Source organism: Amphiura filiformis, chromosome 5 (assembly GCF_039555335.1).
Source record: "Amphiura filiformis chromosome 5, Afil_fr2py, whole genome shotgun sequence".
NCBI lineage: Eukaryota > Metazoa > Echinodermata > Ophiuroidea > Amphilepidida > Amphiuridae > Amphiura > Amphiura filiformis.
The window spans coordinates 31,106,582-31,126,900 of record NC_092632.1 but is presented as its reverse complement, the minus strand read 5'-3'; the positions used below and the strand labels follow the sequence as shown (position 1 = coordinate 31,126,900).

General features: G+C 35.4%; 1 protein-coding gene across 1 annotated transcript in view; it reads right to left on the bottom strand.

Moving 5' to 3' along the window:
* The window catches only part of LOC140152961 (nuclear pore complex protein Nup133-like), a 54,763-nt gene that overhangs the window by 17,752 nt on the left and 16,692 nt on the right, over positions 1 to 20,319 (bottom strand). Inside the window, exons 9-32 of the mRNA XM_072175515.1 lie at positions 19,294 to 19,370; positions 18,581 to 18,663; positions 17,394 to 17,493; positions 16,515 to 16,577; positions 15,785 to 15,863; positions 15,144 to 15,189; positions 12,702 to 12,827; positions 12,007 to 12,169; positions 10,237 to 10,346; positions 9,457 to 9,563; positions 9,058 to 9,160; positions 8,419 to 8,538; positions 7,238 to 7,334; positions 6,503 to 6,546; positions 5,697 to 5,913; positions 5,149 to 5,282; positions 4,950 to 4,989; positions 4,508 to 4,626; positions 3,064 to 3,123; positions 2,724 to 2,790; positions 1,953 to 2,014; positions 1,475 to 1,531; positions 979 to 1,059; positions 215 to 276 (exon numbers count right to left, since the gene is read on the bottom strand). Coding sequence (XP_072031616.1) covers positions 215 to 276; positions 979 to 1,059; positions 1,475 to 1,531; positions 1,953 to 2,014; positions 2,724 to 2,790; positions 3,064 to 3,123; positions 4,508 to 4,626; positions 4,950 to 4,989; positions 5,149 to 5,282; positions 5,697 to 5,913; positions 6,503 to 6,546; positions 7,238 to 7,334; positions 8,419 to 8,538; positions 9,058 to 9,160; positions 9,457 to 9,563; positions 10,237 to 10,346; positions 12,007 to 12,169; positions 12,702 to 12,827; positions 15,144 to 15,189; positions 15,785 to 15,863; positions 16,515 to 16,577; positions 17,394 to 17,493; positions 18,581 to 18,663; positions 19,294 to 19,370 — 2,217 coding nt within the window. The remainder of the gene's footprint in view (positions 1 to 214; positions 277 to 978; positions 1,060 to 1,474; positions 1,532 to 1,952; positions 2,015 to 2,723; positions 2,791 to 3,063; positions 3,124 to 4,507; positions 4,627 to 4,949; positions 4,990 to 5,148; positions 5,283 to 5,696; positions 5,914 to 6,502; positions 6,547 to 7,237; positions 7,335 to 8,418; positions 8,539 to 9,057; positions 9,161 to 9,456; positions 9,564 to 10,236; positions 10,347 to 12,006; positions 12,170 to 12,701; positions 12,828 to 15,143; positions 15,190 to 15,784; positions 15,864 to 16,514; positions 16,578 to 17,393; positions 17,494 to 18,580; positions 18,664 to 19,293; positions 19,371 to 20,319) is intronic.

Here is a 20,319-nt window from a genome sequence, read left to right as displayed (position 1 = left end):
CTTAGCAGCTGTACTAATAGTTTGATAATAAAATAAGACTGCTATAATTGAAGACCAAATTAAAAAGACTAGTTTGCATCTGACGTCAGGGTGAAAGCACAGTGTGATTGGTTGCTGACCTGCACAGTACGGCATTTTTGGTCTGGTTGACAGGACATCATACGCAAACTAGTCTTTTAATTCTGTCTTCTATTATATTCAACAGTGTACTTACTCATCTCTTAGAATGGCTCTGCACCATATCTTCATCACAAGGGACCTATAGCTTGGATCATCCTGTAACACAAATAATATACACCAAATTTTACTGATATGGAAATTTCCCAAATTTATCATCTAGTTGTTTTTTTCATCAGTATTTTTGCTCAAAGCAGGTGCATTATAGAGAGTGTGCTGTAATACCAATGAGAAACAATTGTAGGATACCAATTAGAAACAATTGTAGGATGAAATTAAAAAAAAAAGTTTAACATCAAACAAGGACTTGAATCGACTTACAAAGAAGCCATTGTTGCTGAAACTTAGCTGAATCTGTAATTTTCAAACTATAATAATATCAGTTGGGGCTTTTTCCCCTGTGGATAATGATTGGTTTTGAAACTGAACCATTGCAAAAAATGGGGTATACTTAAAAAGTAGGTCTAAATTGTGTAATGCCTAATACTTCAAAATTAGGTCAAAATGGTTGCATGGTTTATACTAGAAATGAGTTACAACAATTTTTAAAGGGTTACACCTTTACCTGAAAATGAGGTTACCATTTTGCAATGGGTTATACTAGAAAATGAGGGTAACATTATGTAATGGGCTATACTTGAAATCAGATCAAAATTTTGGAAGGGTTATGCTATTTTCCCTGAGTGTTAAATTTCATCTTTGTTTTAACAGTCTAAAACATGTATGTTTAAGATATTTTTATTCTGCAGAGATGATTAATCTGAGTTGTTAATCATGTCAACTGCAGCACACACAACTTACCTGCGGTAGATATTGCAGCAGGTCTAAGGCTTTCTTGAAGTCATACTCATTAGCATTCACATTACTATCACTTATGTACAGCTACAAAAATAAAAAACAGGAGTTGTTAGATAATAAATTAGATTAGTTGAACCCTTCACAGAAATAAAAACATTATAATGCCTCTGTAATTGTGTAACATTGCAATATCAGGACTTTTATTGATTCTACACTATCAAATATGGACTCTGGTTGAAGAACTGAATGTTGTAGGGGTTAAGTATTCACCAATGTTGCGATGATGTTAACTTCCAACAAATCCATATCTTAACAACCTTCTGTTTTGGTGCTTACCAACATGTGTAAGACCATAAAAAATGTTCAAAAGGGTTTTTTTGGCACCTATGTTGTAACATTTTTTGAGTGATCAAAAATCCTACATAATTTTATATGTATATATGAATTTGATTGCATAACACATTGAAATCCATTGTTGATAAATCATTGACTCACTCACCTCTACCAGTTGCCATGGTGCCATCACTGGTTGGTCCTCAGCATCCAATGTCAGCTTCTGTATTAGGTATGAATCAATGCAAAATATATGAGCAAATAATTGCAATTAAATCAACCCCAGTTTATACAAATAAGGTGGTTCACATAAAGGCCCAGGTCTGATCAACAGCCTCATCTGCACTTTTTCATCATCAAAACGGTGATACTGATGTCAGTGAGAAGTCCATATTCTTCTCACTGACTATGTGAAATATTTGGGCTAAAAGTAGTGCTGGATTTTGTAAGCCAAAATGTGTCCAAGTGGTTTAATCCATTTATTTTACACACAGTATAAGTATTCAATAGGGCTTTCAAATACACATTGTTTGGCTCTTATATAGAAGGGATGGAAATACCAGCATGCAACTACATAGATAAACAGAAGCCTATGGATTTGGCATAGCACACTATAAATCACCATAGTTTTTTCTGCTTCTTACCTCAATAAGTTCTTTGGGTAATAGTTCTTGGTTCAAAATAATCTCCAATTCAGCATTCAAACCTGTATTAAAAAAAGAATAAAATTCCCTAAAATATTTGAATAACTTCATTTTTTTTGGTGCTTTTTTTACCTTACATCAATCAGTGGTTCCCAAACTGGGCCGGTTGATCGCAACCCTTTTGTGGGTCGCTGCCTCTTGCAAATGGGGTCACAGGACTTTCCGGAAAAAATTTAAAACATACATTTCCATGCAGGGTACCCTCGTATTGGCCATATAACCCCATTTTGACCTATTTTAGCATTAAAATTGTAAAAGTTTGTGCCCTTTGCGCGTATTTGTCCCAATAAAGTCATTTTGGGAGCGGTCAGCAGGACAACTTGGATATTGTGCCCCTTTTGGAATTTTGCCCAGTATGCCGGTGATACGTTTAGGTAAGTATCAGCATTTGTATTATTAGTGTCAAATTATTATTCCTTTTATTTCATTATATACAAATTTGTTTTCTTGTGAATTCAACAGCACTGATGACAAAATTCTTGTGTCTCCTGGCTTTCTTTGACACACTGTCACTGAAAATCTCTCTTTACAAAAACTTTTCTCAATGAGACACTGCAATTCCTAAATTGACTACACAATGAGTGATTTCACCAAATATTGTCACTAACTTTACAATTGACTTAGTTGACCTATGACAATTTAAAGTTCGAATTTTACACATCCCCATGCACAAAATAGGGCAAACCCACAAAGATAAGTAATATTTCTTACCATCAACATCAGATTCTCGTGCAACACCACAAGCAAGAGCTGACAGCTTGCTCAAGCTTAGTAGAGTCTAAAAGAAAAGAACACAATGACGGAAGACACATTAGCTGTGGAATATATACATACTGGTTGTTGTCCTATTTTTAGGCATCATTGCATCATTATTGTGTATGTCTATATACAATATAATTGATCAATTTGATTTTTTATGTGTTGTCTATTTCTATTAATAATGGTGTATTTGCCAATGATGTCCAAATGTATGAGATCTTCAAATTGTTGTGGACAGAAAAAAAAAACAATCAAAAGAAAAGAACAAAAAAAGATGGGGACGAATCCTTACCTTTTTCTTAGAGACAGATAGGGTTTCTTTTAATGCCAACTTCTTCAATGTCCTATGAGCCTGTTACATTTAACATAAAAACACAAAGCATTCAGTAACAATTTAGTCCCAATAGTGGAAAGAAAACAAGCAATGAATAATTCAGTCAGTGACGCCACTACACCTGGGCAGCTGTTTCTAGCCCTTGTCTACAGTCTGTCCACTTAGAAGTACAAACCAAATATGTGGCATCGCGGGTCGGTGCTTGGCGGGACACGCGAGGGCGAGGGGACGCGTGAAGAGCTTGGTGCACAAATCGTGCAGCAGTTGCCACACCAAAGAAGCATTGCACTGAAATAATTATTCTCATACCTCCAGTTTCCGAGGTCTATTTACTTTGTACTTCTATGTGGACAGACTATATGTGGCGTCTATAAACATGCATTTGTACATTAAAACTTTTGAGTGCCTCAACTTAAAGGAGTATTTCGTGATCCTAGCATCCTCTATTTATGTCATTTTTCATTAGATATCCACGAAAAAAACTTATTCCCAAAATTTCAGTTGATTCCGATTTTGCGTTCGCGAGCTATGCATGATTATGTGTATTACACTGCTCCATAGACAATGCGTTGTAATTTCGTTCTGGTGCACCAGAACGAAAATCTTTTGCTAAACTAATTAATCTGCAAGAAATATTTTGTACATAAACATTATGTAGCCAGAGGTTTCCAGTGATATAAAAATCTCAACTTTTTTGAGAAAAGTGGGGGATGAGGCTGTGGATCACGAAATGCCCTTTTAATATCTAACAGTCAACCAAAAATTTCACTTTTTTTTGCCACTTTAGCATGTACACTATGATGTAAACACAGAAGTGGGCTCTGACTGGGTAATTAAGTCATGTCATGAAAAACTTTCAAACGTTGACACCTCATTCACTAATCAAGCCTCGTACCATCGCACGACCTTGGCCGAACCTCTTTCTTTTTACACGATACACAAAAGCGCAGCTATTGGCAAGTGCCAAACTTTCCTGGTAGCATGTGTAGGTTCATCCATCCACTGGGTACATATTTGTATAAACAAGTAACTAAATTATATAACAGTAACAAAACTACCAAATACCATGATGTTCACATTTGTAACAATATGTGATGTGATCAAGCAAAATGATTTGGGATGTCAAAAATATTGATTATGAGATATAGGCAATTATAGTATTCAACATCTTTTGTATTTTATTGTTCTGCAGAACATTGAATTGGCCATATCTCTGGAACTATCAGTCCAATTCTGATGGGGGTTTCCAGCAAAATAAAGCTCCAAAAGTGGTTTCTGTAATGAAATTAAAAACAGAATTTTGATTTTGCTCGACATCAGACTCATTTTGCTTGATCGCATCACATATTGGCTTCAATGTACCGTATGTTGTTGGAATAAAGAGTTAAAGACATCTACTTACCTTGATAAAATCCTTTGTCTGTATGTCATGAAGCCAGCTAAGGTGATCATGTGACTGTAGGAACTCACTCAGCTCAGCATGTTGAGTAAATGGTTGTGACAGGAGTTTGCCTCGTTTCCCTGCAATGATATCAAATGTCACAGGTAATTGTTCATTGTGCACAATACTTATAAGTATATGAAGTTCACAACCCATGGATAGCAGAGAACCAAAGACTTAAAAGCACATATGCCTAAACATTGGGACCTTTACCGTCCTGCTTGCCCCTAATCTCCCCCAATGGGTTCAACGTTTGTACATGCTTCAATGAAGGATCTGTAATTTGAACATCATGGTGGCAGATTCAGGTAATCATGGTAAAATGAGGCTACATTACTTGAAAGGAATGAACGAGTGTCGCTTCTGTATAGCAAAACGAGACACTCTTTGTCTATTTACTTACCTTCATCCATATAGTACTTGAACACAAAATCTGAGAAACCCTATAGTGTACAAACAAAAGAGAATAGTTTCATATTAGCAACTGAACAATTGTAAATGTTTTTGATTTGTATTATTTATTGTAATGTGAAGTGCCACTGTTACTACTAATAATATTATCAAAATGACTAAAGGCATCTAGAAATTGTCTTTAGAATTACCTGATTGTGGAACTGCTTCATGTATCTCTGTAACCTTTCCTCATTGCCTGTCTGTTCACACAGTCTAACAAGTATACCAAAATCACAGTATTTCTCTGCAAGGGATGCTGCTCTCTCATGTTGACCATTATCAACTAGAAGTACAAATATATAGAAAACACACAGTGATATATGGTACCTTGAAACTACAATATGTGGGCATCTTCTAGTGTTAATAATTGTCACTGATATCACTTCAAATGATCCACACACCACACCTACTTGCAAAGATTGGGGTTGGTTTGTATGACCATGGTTGTCAGCGTATACCCAGGACTCCTTGTTTGATGGTGTTTACACCCCCCCCCACAAACACACATTTTGATATTGCTCTCCTTCCTGAACTTGTGAAACTTTTAAAGTCTGAAAAGCTCTGGGTTTTGTTTTCATTTTCCATTATAAGATGTCAAAATCAAATCTATTTGGCTGGCAAAATGACCATCCTTATAATGCACATCAATACATAGCACCTGTAAATCAATTGCTGGGTATGACCTCATTCTTCTTACCTAGTGGCATAATCAATACAGATCTGTCCTGATGATATCTCTGTTCTACCTCCATGTAACGATTGCATTCTTGACCCTCACTCTCTCGGATAGACTGTAGCTGTGTGACATAGCCGTCTAGGACTAAATCGGTCATTTCCATGAGTTGTTGGAATAGAATACCACGAGTTTGGACATCTTCTGCATTTGGTAGGCCTTGTCCTACTGTCAGCATGTGCTGTGAAAATTACAGAATACATCTATAGTCCATATACTTTCATCGAGTCAGTAAATTAAAAACATATTTTGAGATTTTCTCAAACTCAAAACTGTTGATTTTTGCATGAATCTGTTATGCTAGTTGGATTCGTTGCATCATTTCCTTCCTGAAAATGTATACTTTTCTATACTTCTCATTGTTAAACTTAGAAATACAACCAAAAACAATATCTACATTACTGACTCAAGAAAGCTATACAGACTATAAGTGGTGTATCAAAGTACAGACAGAGTTTGGTATTGTATCAAAACAATTTGATATTGTATAAAGATTTCACTTGAATCACTCTCTGCTAAACAAATTAACCTGAAAGTTGCCATTGAATGAGTTCCTGTAGTCCTTTGGTCCAATCAGGATGCCCTGATTCCACACACTGGAATTGACACTTAACAGTTCTAGTTGATCATTTTTTGACAAATTGAGGTGTAATTTTACTTTTTGGAAAAAGTGTCATGAAAGTAAAGACCACATCTTGGTATACACAGAGACGATAAAAACACAGCTTTTTCAGCCTACAGTCAATCTTATGTAAACCAATCAATCATACCTGTTGGGTTACTAATCTTCTCATTCCTTTGGGTCCAGTAGATGCTACAGGAAGAAACAAATGTATAACTTGTTACAAAAACAATGTCAAATCCATAGCAATATAAAACCAAACCATAATCATTGAAAAAAACAAAACAATTTACTTGGTACACTTGCTCAAAATAATTCAAATGTATGCTGTATCAAAAGTATGAATCTGGGTGAAACCATGATAGAAGCAAACATGTCAAATTTAAGAGGATTTGAAAAAGATCAAATGTAATCTGTTAGCTAGGAAGTATCATAATTTGTCTCCTCTTTCATTTTTGTTACATTATCAAAATCTTTTCTATGGATAAAAACAAGCCAACCCAAGCTCTTACAAGAAAACAGGTCAGTGGAACAAACTTGGTTTCTTACTGTCTCTACAATAAGATCGTACTCTATGATTAGAAACAGATCCTAGAAACCTGTTCTGTAATGCTAATCAAGAATCACATTGAGAAGATGAACTACGCTTTGATTAGCTCGTAATCAGCGGGCCTTATAACATCGCGGATTAATAGCAAAACATTTTATTTTGAGAATGTTCTTGAGACATCTCGCCGTCAAGTCCTATACTTCGTCTACTTTCTTTAACACACAAAATATAAACCAGATAGGTCAACTAATATATGTGGGTCTACTTTTCGGCGTAGTGGTAAAACCTAACATTTCCCGCCTATTAAGAGCTGATCAAACTATAGTTCCTTACCTGTCCAAGGTATGAATTCTTTTTGATGTTGTGAGTCTCTTCCTTGATAAACCAAAGCTTTGGAAAGTCTCAGATGCCAGGCTTCTTCCAATGTGCTCTGAAAGGTATAAATGTTTCATACATTTTTATTCAATAGTGTCCTGAAGACTTTAATAACAACATCAATTTTCTTTCACTAATACCAATGCTTCCATTTTGATGATGGAAAATTGAGCTTCTACTTCTCTTCTTTTCATTTCTATACTAATAATAACAATAACAAAATGGGGTTCTTCCTCCCTTACCACTGCCAAATAAAGGCACCTTTGCTCAATATTGTAATTTGTGCATCATTTAAGTCAAGATACTTTGTTGTTTAACTAGTCTTCTTTCTTTGCTTAATGTGTCATATAAAAGATTTGTGTATGTATGTATATGTAAACTGAGCTCAAAAAGAAACTTATAATTTTTCACAAGGTCATATCTTGAAATCCTGTCCATCAAATTGAACCAAAATTACACACAGATTTACTTCAATACTTACTCTTAACACATGTCAGTAACCAAGCAGTTATCAACTGACACAACAGCAAAATGCCTGACATGGGACAGCTTCCTGGACCACATTCACAGCCCAGTCCTGTTTCATGAAAAAAGTGTATGAAAAGCAGAAAGCAGCACCGTTTTATCATCTGTGCAAGGATCTTGTATGCATTCTCACAGATTTTTTGTCCTGGGTACCAAATGTTGGACTGTGAAAGTGAAGGAAGTCCAGGAAGCTGTCCCATGACGGTTCATTTTGCTGTTGTGTCAGTTGGACAACTGCTTGGTTACTGACATGTGTTTTGAGTAGAGTATTAAGGTAATCCTGTGTGTAATTTTGGTTCATTTTGATTGACAGTATTTTAAGATATGACCTTGTGAGTCACAAGTTGTAAAAAATTATAAGTGTCTTTTTGAGCTCAGTTTATATATGTATATGGTTACCATTCTCAAAATGCTGTGTTATTTTAGGTAATTCCTATTTCTTGAGCAAATATTACCCTTATATAGGCTAGTTCATATATTACCTGTATAATAGTATTGACATTCTTAATCATCCTCACATAATCTGGAGGACTGAGTTCAGCTGTCAGTGAGTTTTGCTCTTGTTCTATTAGTGATTCTAACATTACACACATATAGTCTAGTTCATATATTACCTGTATAATAGTGTTGACATTCTTAATCATCCTCACAGTATCTGGAGGACTGAGTTCAGCTGTCAGTGAGTTTTGCTCTTGTTCTATTAGTGATTCTAACATCTCCTGGATACCTGAAACCTGACATGTCAAAGATTAAATAAAATTAGATATAATTAGAAATGTTGTAGTTCTTGACACAGAGTGAGCTCTCCTCTACCTGTCATTGAGTAAAGGCAGAGGAGAGCTCAACATTTTTTAAGTGTGATTAAGAGAGAATCGTACAAGAGCTGTATGGGGATTAAGAGAGAGGACTCCAGGAAAGGAGCACCTGGAGTATTGATGGCTTCAAATAGTTCAGGTGAGAAGTTCCATATGCTTTGTTCCCGGCGGTTTCACTACCATATGCCATATAAGTTCTGAGAAATCATATTCACAAGTTTTGATTTATGCAATTGAGCTACCTAATTAACATATTTTACAACAAACATCTAATGGAAATTGAAGACGTGTCAATTGCAACCTCTCTACCAAGTTGTATCACTATACGCCATTCCAGTTCCAAGAAATTGTGATTCTCACCAAAGTTGAATTTCTGCAAAGAAACCCTGATACACATTTTTTTCCACAAGACCCCATACAATGTACTGTGCTACTTACCTCTCTGTAGAAGACATCTTGTGGTGTGAGTCCTGTAGGTATTCGTTCACGACCTCTCTTCTTTAGAACTCCTCTGATGGAACTGTCTATCAGATTAGGATGCCTGTTGGAGAAATGTGTCCAGAACATGTAAAGACTCATCTATTGATACAAAGTTACAAATGTGTTGAATGGAAGCTGAAAAACCAGTTCATATTTGGTACATCATCCCTGTTTATTTTCTTACACAGAAATTGTATACCAAAACCAGCGAAAGGCATGTAACATCAGGTTTTTCCGCTGCTTTTAGTTGGTTTAGAATGTTACTGCTTGATGTGCAGTCAGCAAAAATGGTATCATTTGAGCTTTTTTTTGTTTGGGGATATTTTATGGGGTGGAAGGCCACTGTACTTTACTTACTCTGTGTGTTTGTTCCTAAGAGCCATAGCTGCAGCCAGTTTCTCAGCATGTTCACATACTAGCAGATGAGTAGCAAGTGGTCTGTCTCTTACAGAGATAGCATGTAACTGAATCAATCAAAAACAACAACAAATACATGTATGAATTAGTATCAAAGGCAATGTGAATAGTAAATGTATCTCTTTGTGGTGTTACCTTCCTTTGTTATTGTATACAGGTCTATTATCTTTGGTGCTATCACTTGTAGATGAAAGTCACCCCAAAATTGCTTGGTAGGGGTTTATGAGCGAATATACTAAGCAGATAGAAAATGCTACACATATTTAGTGCTGTCAAAACCCCTATTTGAAAAGCTACTGAGAAGTGAGAATTATGTTGAAATGTCACAACAAATTTTCCCCAGGAATGCCGTAATCTACTGATCAGTTCTAGAAAAAAAGTCTAATTCATGTGTTGCAATTCATGATTCTATCAAATATTTTTTTCCATAACAAACAAATTATAACCCCCACAGTTACAAACCCAAGTGTAGGCATACCAATAAATAAAACAACTTAGGCATCAAACACATATGGAAGTGAGGGTCAAACTGACTATGTGTAGTCCTACAAGATAGGAGATGGTGGGTGGCCTAGAAGAAAACTCTGACCCTAAATATCAGACTAACCACATGTTCAACTACTCATAATTGTGTCAATCTATTTCCCATGAAATGAGATGTTTCCAATTACGCCTTAAAATAATTCTAGAAGTTTGTTTGCTTATCCAGTTTCTTCTTACCCTCTCCCAAATCCCAACATTCTTCAAGAATGAGACAAAATGGTCATGTGCTTTCATCTTGTCTTCTAGTTGATGCAAGAGAATCAAGGAACTAGTTGATGATGCAGAATCTGAAAAAAAATGTACACAAATACTATTAATGCAGTGTGTTGTTACTTCAATGGAAACCTACAAGACATGATTGAATATGATTTAGAAAATGAAGCACTAAGATCAGTCTCAGTGGTAGTTTAGCATTAGTTATTCACATGATTTCGTAGGAGTGACCTTCATTCCTTATCATGCTTATACTTTATCTTCAATTCAGTTTTTTTTCTTTCCTTTTTTTCCATGTAGACCAGCATACTTTTAGCCTGGCTTGAGCATTTTGCTTCATGATGGTCTCATCAAAACCCATGTATGTCTCCGCACAGTGCAACTACTGACTTAAGGAGGCAGTGTACTCTCAGACATGCATGCAGTAAAAGTGCAATAACTTTGTAATTATTCGCGCAAGACACATAAAAGTATACATTTTTATGAAGGCAAAACATCAATAAATCTTAATATAAATACAGATTTGGGGTAAAAACAACAATTATGAAGAAAATCACAAAAAAGTTAGTTTTTGGTAATATTTGTTAGGTACATCATAACAAAAAAATACTCTTTCCAAAATATCTTATTTTGTTTTTAGCTCAATCTTGAGGCTCCATTCCAAAAAGTTTTTTTATTTTTTGATATTGGCCTTATTTTTTGAGATATTGACCATATAAGGCATCAAATTGAACTTTTTAAATTCACAAACGCCTATTTGAACAAAATGATGCCTAAAATCGGAAATAGACCAAAATATAAAAAAAATGAGAAAACCGTTTCTTGAGTAGATCATGCTTTTTACGATGATCATATTTGCTTACCTATAGATGCTGTATTTATTGAGTTATCGTAGTACCTAAATCGTCATTTTACCGAAAAATGAACATTGAAATAATGGCCGTTGAAGTTTAAAGTGGTCACATTTTGCACTTTCATCGAATCTCACAGGAGAATGCGGCAGTTTTCGTTTTTGTACCTTACATTACGTGAACATCGGGTAAATCCACAGCCCCTTGAGAAGTTTGAGCGAAATCCATTTATAATTTGATATTTAAAGCGGGGAAAGAACTTGAAAAACCCACATTTTATCAGCTAAAACGGAGCCATTTGACCACTAGGTTTTTGTGAAATCAGTGCTTCCGTGGTGTTTCCATAAGATGCGCCACGCGATGCAGATAGCGTCGCGTTTATGTAGCGTATTTGTGCATTAACAAATTGCGCGACACGCAACACATGTTATGCGCAGATACCCTGCTGGTTCAACAAAGATTTTCTTTCCTTTTCAATTTCAAACACGAGTGGAATAGTGAAATAAAATCCTTAAAATATTGCAGTTGGAGTTTACAAATCTGGATTTGCATTCCTTGTATTTATAAAAACATAACAAAGTACAAACATATCAAAAAAACTCAATTTTGCGAAAGAAACAATGTCTAGAGTACACAGCTGCCTTAACAAACAAACAAACAAACAGATAAAATATACAAAATCCCAGTCCTGGTGGATAAATCAAAACCTTAATTCATGTTTTTTTAGAATTAACATTTTCATCTCCATTCCTAACCATCCTACATAATGAATAATGATTAGCTTTAGGACTTGCATTTTGTTTTCACTTCTCTACATGCAAAAGTATTACGAGAAACAGTGAGTGGAGGCAAATTCAACCGTATCGTAAGTAGTGTTTCTTACCATGAGGCACTGATTCAGCCCATCTTGGATCTGATGCTGGGTAATCATCTATAAGGGCTTGACTAAGACTGGCTACTGCTGTATCCAAGGCTGAATCTACCTGGTATACAGATGATGGCAACTCAGTAGGAAACAACTCTTCTACAAGACTCTCAGCCTGGCTCTGTGAAAATGAAAGGTACGAAAAAGTTAATAAAGGTTTGGCTCACGACTGTCTATGCCCCAAAACTGAGGAAAAAACTGCCAATGTACATCAAAAACTGCCAATGCACATCAAAAACAGTACAATTGGAATATTCAAGAATCTCCTGATAGCAAATCTGTTTCAGGAAGCATGTGATTTTATCTTAGTCATATCTATATGAGCCCCTTAATATGGCATACCATTTATAGTTGATTAATTTGGGTATTTTCTATCAAACCTTTGGACTGATACCTTTGTAATGAGCAAAGTCATGTTAAGAAAAGTTACAAATTGACCACAAGTTCCTCTCACCCTCAAGTTAGCCAAGAGCAAAAAATCAACCTGTATGAGGATTTGGACCAAGAACCTCTGGTAATTTGAAATTCTAACATTTTAATCTTGAGTAATGAGTAATCTAAAATCACAATATCATACATAATTTAAATCTGTCACAAAATATGGACCGTATTGACATGTGAGGAAGGAGTGATGATGAGAAGTATAAACCTACCAGATTTTGTCTACAAGCCTGGAGGAAGGCTGCTTTCAGTCCTTGTGTCTTTTCATCACCTACTGTTGCTGGTACTGATGATGATGGTAACTCTGTCTTGATGGGAGATGGCAAAACTGATGATTGCTGCATAAAAATGTGAAAAAGTGTAAGTTTGTAAATGTTACAATACTGTCTGTCCAATTAATTTAGCGACTCAGTTTTTGTAACTTTTAAAAATATATATATGTTTGCGAAAGTCATGAAAGTAAAAGTTGTTAGTGACCTTCAAACCCAAGAAGTTGTTCTTATTCCAAAGATATTTGGTAACATTATAACCACACATCTATAGAAAATTGAGCAACTTCACAGCAAATTTGAAAATGATCCATGAAACGTTGGGTACCATTTACCAAATACGTTTTTGGACGGTTCAAATATTATAGTTTGAAGGTAGAAATCCTATGGATGTGACAGTCAAATAAGGAAAATCATTTTCGATCCATACAGTACACCAGTACATAATTAGAGGTTGTTGTCTCTCTTTCTTAAAAAGGACAAGCAGAATAACATTTATTGTGTGACTTTTATATATCTGTATTTATCCTTTTGAAAAGTGTATAATGTGTTATGATAAAAAATAAATGCATATTAACTATGTTAATTAAAAATATAAAAAAATGCATTGAGCAATTAGCCCAACTGTCTCTAGTTCAAATCATGAATCAGTAGCAGTAGGCCCACATAGCTCACAATATGGATAAGAGTAAATCTTTGACAGCTGAGAAGAAATAGGCCATTTGGAATTTATACCACAACTTCTAAGATGAGTCTGACCAAGGAAGACCTTGTCACTGCAGTACCTACAAGAAGGTAGAGAGAGCTCTGAAAACGAGGAAGGCATCCATTGGCAGAGTTTTAATAGGTGGCAACATGAACGGCAGGAAGTTCAACTCATCTGCTCTATACTGCAATGAGCGATGGAAAAAGTACAACCACTTCACCGAGGGTTTCATCAGGTGCAGAGTACACCAATTCTACCAAGAACACCAATTACAGACCCTAAGAAAGCTGCATGATGCACTTGTTGAAGAAAGCCCAGCAAGAAGTCCAGTTTAGCAAATTCACACTATGGGCTTTGTTGAAACATAGGGTTTAAGAAGGTGCATGATAACAGGTAACAGAGTCCTATTTAGGCCAATACCTTTCATAAAAGAAAGCTCTATACTTCTGAAAAATAATTTTTCAATTATCTCAAAATTTCATTAACCTACTAGGCACATGCATGAAAGCCTCCTAACATATGATTCTACACTTTAGTGTGCTCAGTGACAGTGTATTTCACCATTGCTACCTTCAGTAGATAATAGGTATCTTGAGTAGGTCTATAATACAAACATGCTGGATTATATAATTGTTATATATAAGTGACAATTGGCACAACTGAAAAGCATACATCTTTCAATTTAACAGCATGGCCCTGTTAGGTGAAATGCCAGGTGTGTGGGGGTGTGTGTGTGGGGGGGTATATGTGGGATGGAGAGCTCAGGTGCTCTCATTTGTTTGGTTATATAGATTTTATGTTGTTTTTATTATTGTTACTTTTGTAATACAGAGATACCATAATGGAGCAATGGGATATCATTGCGGCAAGACACCAGCATCTCTGCCAGATCCTCAAATAGGGCGCAAAGGGATTTGGATCAATTTGAACCATACAAGATCCAGCAGATGGGTTGATTTCAAGGATCCAACGCAGACCAAGAAACTCAATCCTCCATCGGGAAAAGGTCAGCGCCCTTTCTTACCGCATGCAGGTATGGAGGAAGATGGATTTATTCCTGATGTGGAATTGGTGTTCAGATCAAAGAAAGACTGAGATTATCACCATGAGATGAATAGTCGCCACGACATGCACTCAAGGAACCAAGCGTTATAATTGTAGAAAAAGCTTCATATCACAACATCAGTGTCAAGGGAATGAAAGCACAAATGTTTTCCAAAAACAAAAAAGAAATGCAAGATTGGCTGACATAGAATGGAATAGCATGGGATGTAGGGATGCTCAAAGTAAGTGGCAGTCATAATGTTATTTGGTAAAATTGAATGGCACTCAACACTTTTTAATTTCCACATTGTATAATAATATTGGATATGAAAGTGTTTGAAAATAGCTGTGGTTTTCCTACAAATCTATAATCTAAAATATTGCTCCTTTGATAAGTGTTTGGGCTGTCCCAATGCCTATTCAGTTTTATTCCCTAGTGTCTGTGTTGGGGAATAAAAGAAGTTTAAATGCATTCAGTTTTGTTTGTTTTTAATGTAATTATTGGCTTCCTGGAATCTTTCCTATAAGATCAATGTATTAACATTAAGAAGTACACATTAGTTTTTTAGCTATATGGCTAAAACTGCACAAGTATGGCTCCTGCCATCCCACTCGCCTTAAGTGGTTATACAAACCTCAAAACGAGAACTCTGGTCAGCAACAGATTCATCATGCAAAAAGCTGAAATATGAACACATCATAAATATTATGTTAATTTTTTAATAATGTAGAAATGAGGAGTATGCTTAATCTTGGCAGAGCATAAGATAATGCAAGACACATTTACTATTTGTGAGGATTGGAAATAAATGATGCTTTTTTTCATTCAATTTATTTGTTAGTGAGTCCAATCATTTGTCATAAATTCAAGTTCATTTTTATAATCTAGGGTTAAATTCCTTAGTATAACCAACTTTGAACCTGCTAATGTACTCTGGTAACATAAGAAGCCCAGGCATCCTGGATACCTGATCATGCATGCAATATGCACTCAAAGTTCTGCTGTTACGGTAGATAATTTTAGGATTATATATCTGGGATTCTGGGCACAAGGTGATAAGTGATACAGTTCCAGAATACCCAGAGAACTTATTAAGTCATCACAATCGCCACCCAGCCAAAACACTCAAACAGATTTTTTTTTTGATAGAAAAAAAATTAACTGGAAAATAAAGCACTCAAATTACAAAGCAGTACTACAGATCGCCAATAATTTCACTTTGAATTAACTATGCATACAAATACACACATAAAATTAAATTGTTTTGAAACCAACCTTGTTTCCGCTTGATGTGTTGCTATGGTCACAAGTCCATGAGCCTTGGAGAAGAAGATGGCGTTCCCATCACATACTCCTGTAATGTAACCAATCAACATAAAACATTGATGTTTCCACTGAAAAGAGTTAAATATTTACACACTGATGTGAAGTGTGGGCTAATCCATTTGAAATCAACATCCCCACTGAAAATGATAGTATAATTGCAACCAAATTCAACCGTTTTATTACATATTTTCCAGATTGGACTATTTTCATCCACAGAACGTGAAAAAGGTGTGGAGCATTTTAGCATTCAAGACAATCGTTTCTCACTGAGGCCTAATTGTGGAATATCCAACTGGATTTGATAATAGTTTTCAACTAGAATTCAACATGTGATGTGATCAAGCAAAATCAGTCAGAAGTCAGAAATTCTACTGTGGTAAAATGTGTCTTTTTCTTGTAACTTTTTGGTTTAGTTGTCAAAACAAATTTATACATCTATTTAAACCATTGTTTTTAACCATTTAAGAATGCGACATATTGAAGAGATTCATCAAGATAATCAAATTAACATCAAGGAAAAAAATTCTTATTTTCTGATCCAATGAAATGAACATCATGTGCATGCCAACACTACATGAGATGTGACAGCTACTGACCTCTCAATGCCAGTTCAGTATATATTCTGAATGTGAACCTTCTGCTTTGTAATAACAGGTGTTTAAATTACATCAGTACATACCTGCTCCCAATATTCCACTGCCAGCTTGGTTGAATTCAATCCTACTCGGAGACAAATTGCTTCCTAAAAGTTGGAATGAGATTTAGAAAGATATTTACAGATTTTTACTTCAATCACTATTCAATTCCCAACAATTGTCAATATCAATATATTGCAGGAACAACAGTCTGTCTTGTCAATTTTAACAAGATATTAGATCAAAAGAGCACCAACATCATAATTGCCCTGTGTGTTATGCTCTGGTAATGCTGCCATATTGGTTGGCCACAATGGAGACCAAAATAGAGTATTGCCTGCATCAGCTGAACTTTTGAGCGTTATCAAGGTTTTCATGGGTAACACTTGGCACACGTTATTGGTACAATGTATTTGACACAGACACTAACAAACAAGCACTTTAAATCAAAGTTTACCCAGCTGATGGCAAACTAGTCCAGAGGTACACTTCCGTAAACGTTCGCCTAATTGCGCACATGGGCTCCTTTGCCTTGGGTTTCATTTTATGTACAAATAGAGAGCTCCCTCCTCTGAAAATCCCCACAAGAATTAAGGGTATGTGCCCTTATTTGCTGGTGGGATTTTTATGGGAGGGCACTTTTAGATTGTGCCAAAAATTCCAGTTACGTCAAGGCAGACCATAGCGCTATTAGGTGAACGTTTATGGTATTGTACCCTCAATGAGTGACACTCAAACAGGGCAGAGTCCGTTCTCTTTTGGTCTAATCTATTTTGTGTTTTAAGCTTAGATGATGTGTACACATCTTTTCCATTTATACAACAAATCACAGTTCAAGTACAAACAAAAGAAGCTGATTTAACTCTGTTACTCAACTTAATACAATACATGAGAGCAAGGACAAAGAAATGTAGCCTTCTCACCAGTCAAAGAAAGTACAAGGTTCTCAGAATAAACATGACAGGTAGAGCTTGGGTAGGAGACTAGTAGGTTGTGACTTAACAAATGTTCCTCTTCTGCTATCTAATAGGAAGAAAAAAAAGTAAAGGTGCAAAGATATTATTCAGACAATTAATGATGTATTCCTTTGTGCCAAGAATTGTCTGAAATGACTTGAATAACACTCATACATTTCTGTTCTTTTGGTAATGTTCTACTTGTGACATTATCAAGAGGAATGAGATTTAATGTCACTAATATCAATTTGGACTTATTGATAAAAACAGGTGATACATTCTGATGTTCTATGTAATTTTTAAAGTCAGAAAATCAGTCGTAACTCATTGATTGTGTCATATATATTATGATTGACATAAAAGCAACTTTGCTGTCCTCTGTAGGCCTATTTAATCAGAATCAGACAAGAGACCATTTTGAGAATCTATGAAAACATTTGTCACAGCATATTCTCAACCAGTTAACAGTGTAGGCCTATAGTCAAAATGTGTGAATAAATGTAATGTATTCTCAGTTTAATTTACAAAGGCTTAGGCCCTTCGCACTTGATTATTAGTTTCCTGTTAAAGATTTTGAAAAAGGGACGAGGTGACTTTTAATTATTGATTATTAATTATCTTTTATTTTCTTATTTAGTTTGAACTATTACAAGCAACTATTGACTCGTTTTGACTAGAGTGGGCATTTAATTATTTCACAACAATATTTGATTTTTATAAATAAGTGAAGGTGGAGTTGTACTCCTTGTTTATTCATCATTATTGTTGATATTATTAAAATCAGAAAATGGCAAGTAGACGTAGTTGAAAGTTATTTTAAAGGAGAAAATTAGAAATAATTAATTATTTTGAGATTTTCAATTTTGGACGCGGGAGGTAAACAGGAAACTAATAATCAAGTGCGAAGGGCCTTACGAAAAATATCAAAAAGGATAATTTAAATGTTCCATTTGGTCCCTCCATCCACATCCCCAAAATCCCTCTAAGCACACACATACATATAAGTGTCAAGGGTTACATTTTCATTGTGTCTCGTTGTTATCAATGGTTGATGTATGGTTAGTGTATTTGTTTTACCATTGGTAACTTATGGTAGCAGCAGTGAGTTGAACATCTTATTAAAATCAAACCCAGAGACTTTCCAATCAACTTACCTGATATCTGTAGGTCAGTGATATCATCCTGAAGCCAGTGAGCCCAGGACCCTCAGGATTATCACTTTCAGTTGGAATGGTGGCTGCAAAAATAAGATCATTTAGACATAATTTACTTGTGTTTGTACAAAATGATCATAAATACAATTGCTTAGATACAATTATTGCTTAGATATGTCCTATCCCTGGCAAGCAAAAGTATTTTTATTATCATAAACAGGCTATTTGCTGATTTGCATCAAATTTTAATTCTGTTATTCTTCACCTTAAATGCTGAAATTATATTAGTAATACCTGCCAGGAAGGGTTTCTGTCAATTTTCTGTCGGAGCGTGACGTTGGTGGCATCTGCTTCTGACAGGAAGCAGACGAGGAGGACAAGGAGAATTGGTCATTCGATTTGAGAAAGTGCTAGGTATGTTTAACATCATTTTACCAAATAATCAATTGGATTTGTTTACATGAAATTTTATAAATGATGTGTAAATGTTACAAATATGCTAAAAAATCTGGTTTCAATTTACTAATTTCCTACATTATGGCTTAAATGAATGTTTTTTTCATAACATATATTGGTATGTATATGTCATTTCCAAATTAATTTATAAATTGTAACCAACTACATCTAGGAGTCTGTATTATTCATGCTTGTTAATGTTATCCTTATTTTTTTCCTTCCTGTATTGTGTCACCAAACATAATTTTAGAACTCACCTATGCCAAAGTACATTACTGGTGCCTTACTTCCACTTGATGTATTAACCGCTGTAGCTAGAATCTCTAGAGATTTGCTGAAGATAAAACATTCACATGAAGGTCTAGTAAATGCATATATTCATATTGTATTGGGATATTCCAGGTGAAATCCATACACCCCCTGTGGAAGACATGACCTTAATATCCCACAAATGGAGTGTGAATTTTAAATGGAGTTAATACCCGAGTGGATGACTCCATTTGAATTCTACACCCCCTGTGTGGGAGATTAAGTTCATGTTTCCCATAGTGGGTATATGGATTTCAACTGGATTAACCCATCAGGTAAGCCAAAGGTAACATGCAGTATTCATATAGTCAATTGACATGACACTACGCTACAAGTGCATTTATTTTAAAACACATCTGTGCAAAATTTCATTCCAAAGAGAATAGCAATAATAAAACAAAATATGGTATGATTCCTTCATTGGTATACAAAAAGCTCATACTAGGGGGAGCACGCATTGCTGTTCGCACTGTCAGCATTCCATGCACACACAAAATTCAAGTCGAAGGTACAAAATACCCATTTTAAATTTGCAATAAAAAAAAACGGTTTGGTTTACAAAGTCCAGCTTTTGGAAATCAACTCACCACTAAATGAAGCTATTATTCCTTATTTATTGTCATCATAGGGGCTGTAGTTTCATATTTGTAGCTTGATAAGTTTGGGTAATATTTTGGAGATCGCCTCACGCTAACCTGTGCAATGCATTGTGCATAGGACTATTTCAACAGCTGTGCCGTGATCGCAGTGAATCCACTCCAACATCACACTTTCAGTGTGCTGCCCGACTTGGTGCCAATATCTTGAGACTTCCGGGTTGGCAGTGTTTCTAGAAAGGGGGTGAGGGCTTTTGGTGAACTTCTTTTTTCTTCATACAACATCTGAGTCCAAAGTTATAATCAAATGAAAAGTTCAGGCTTTATTTAGTAAATGTTCTGGAAAAGTAAAAAAAATCTTGTTTATATCATTTTAAA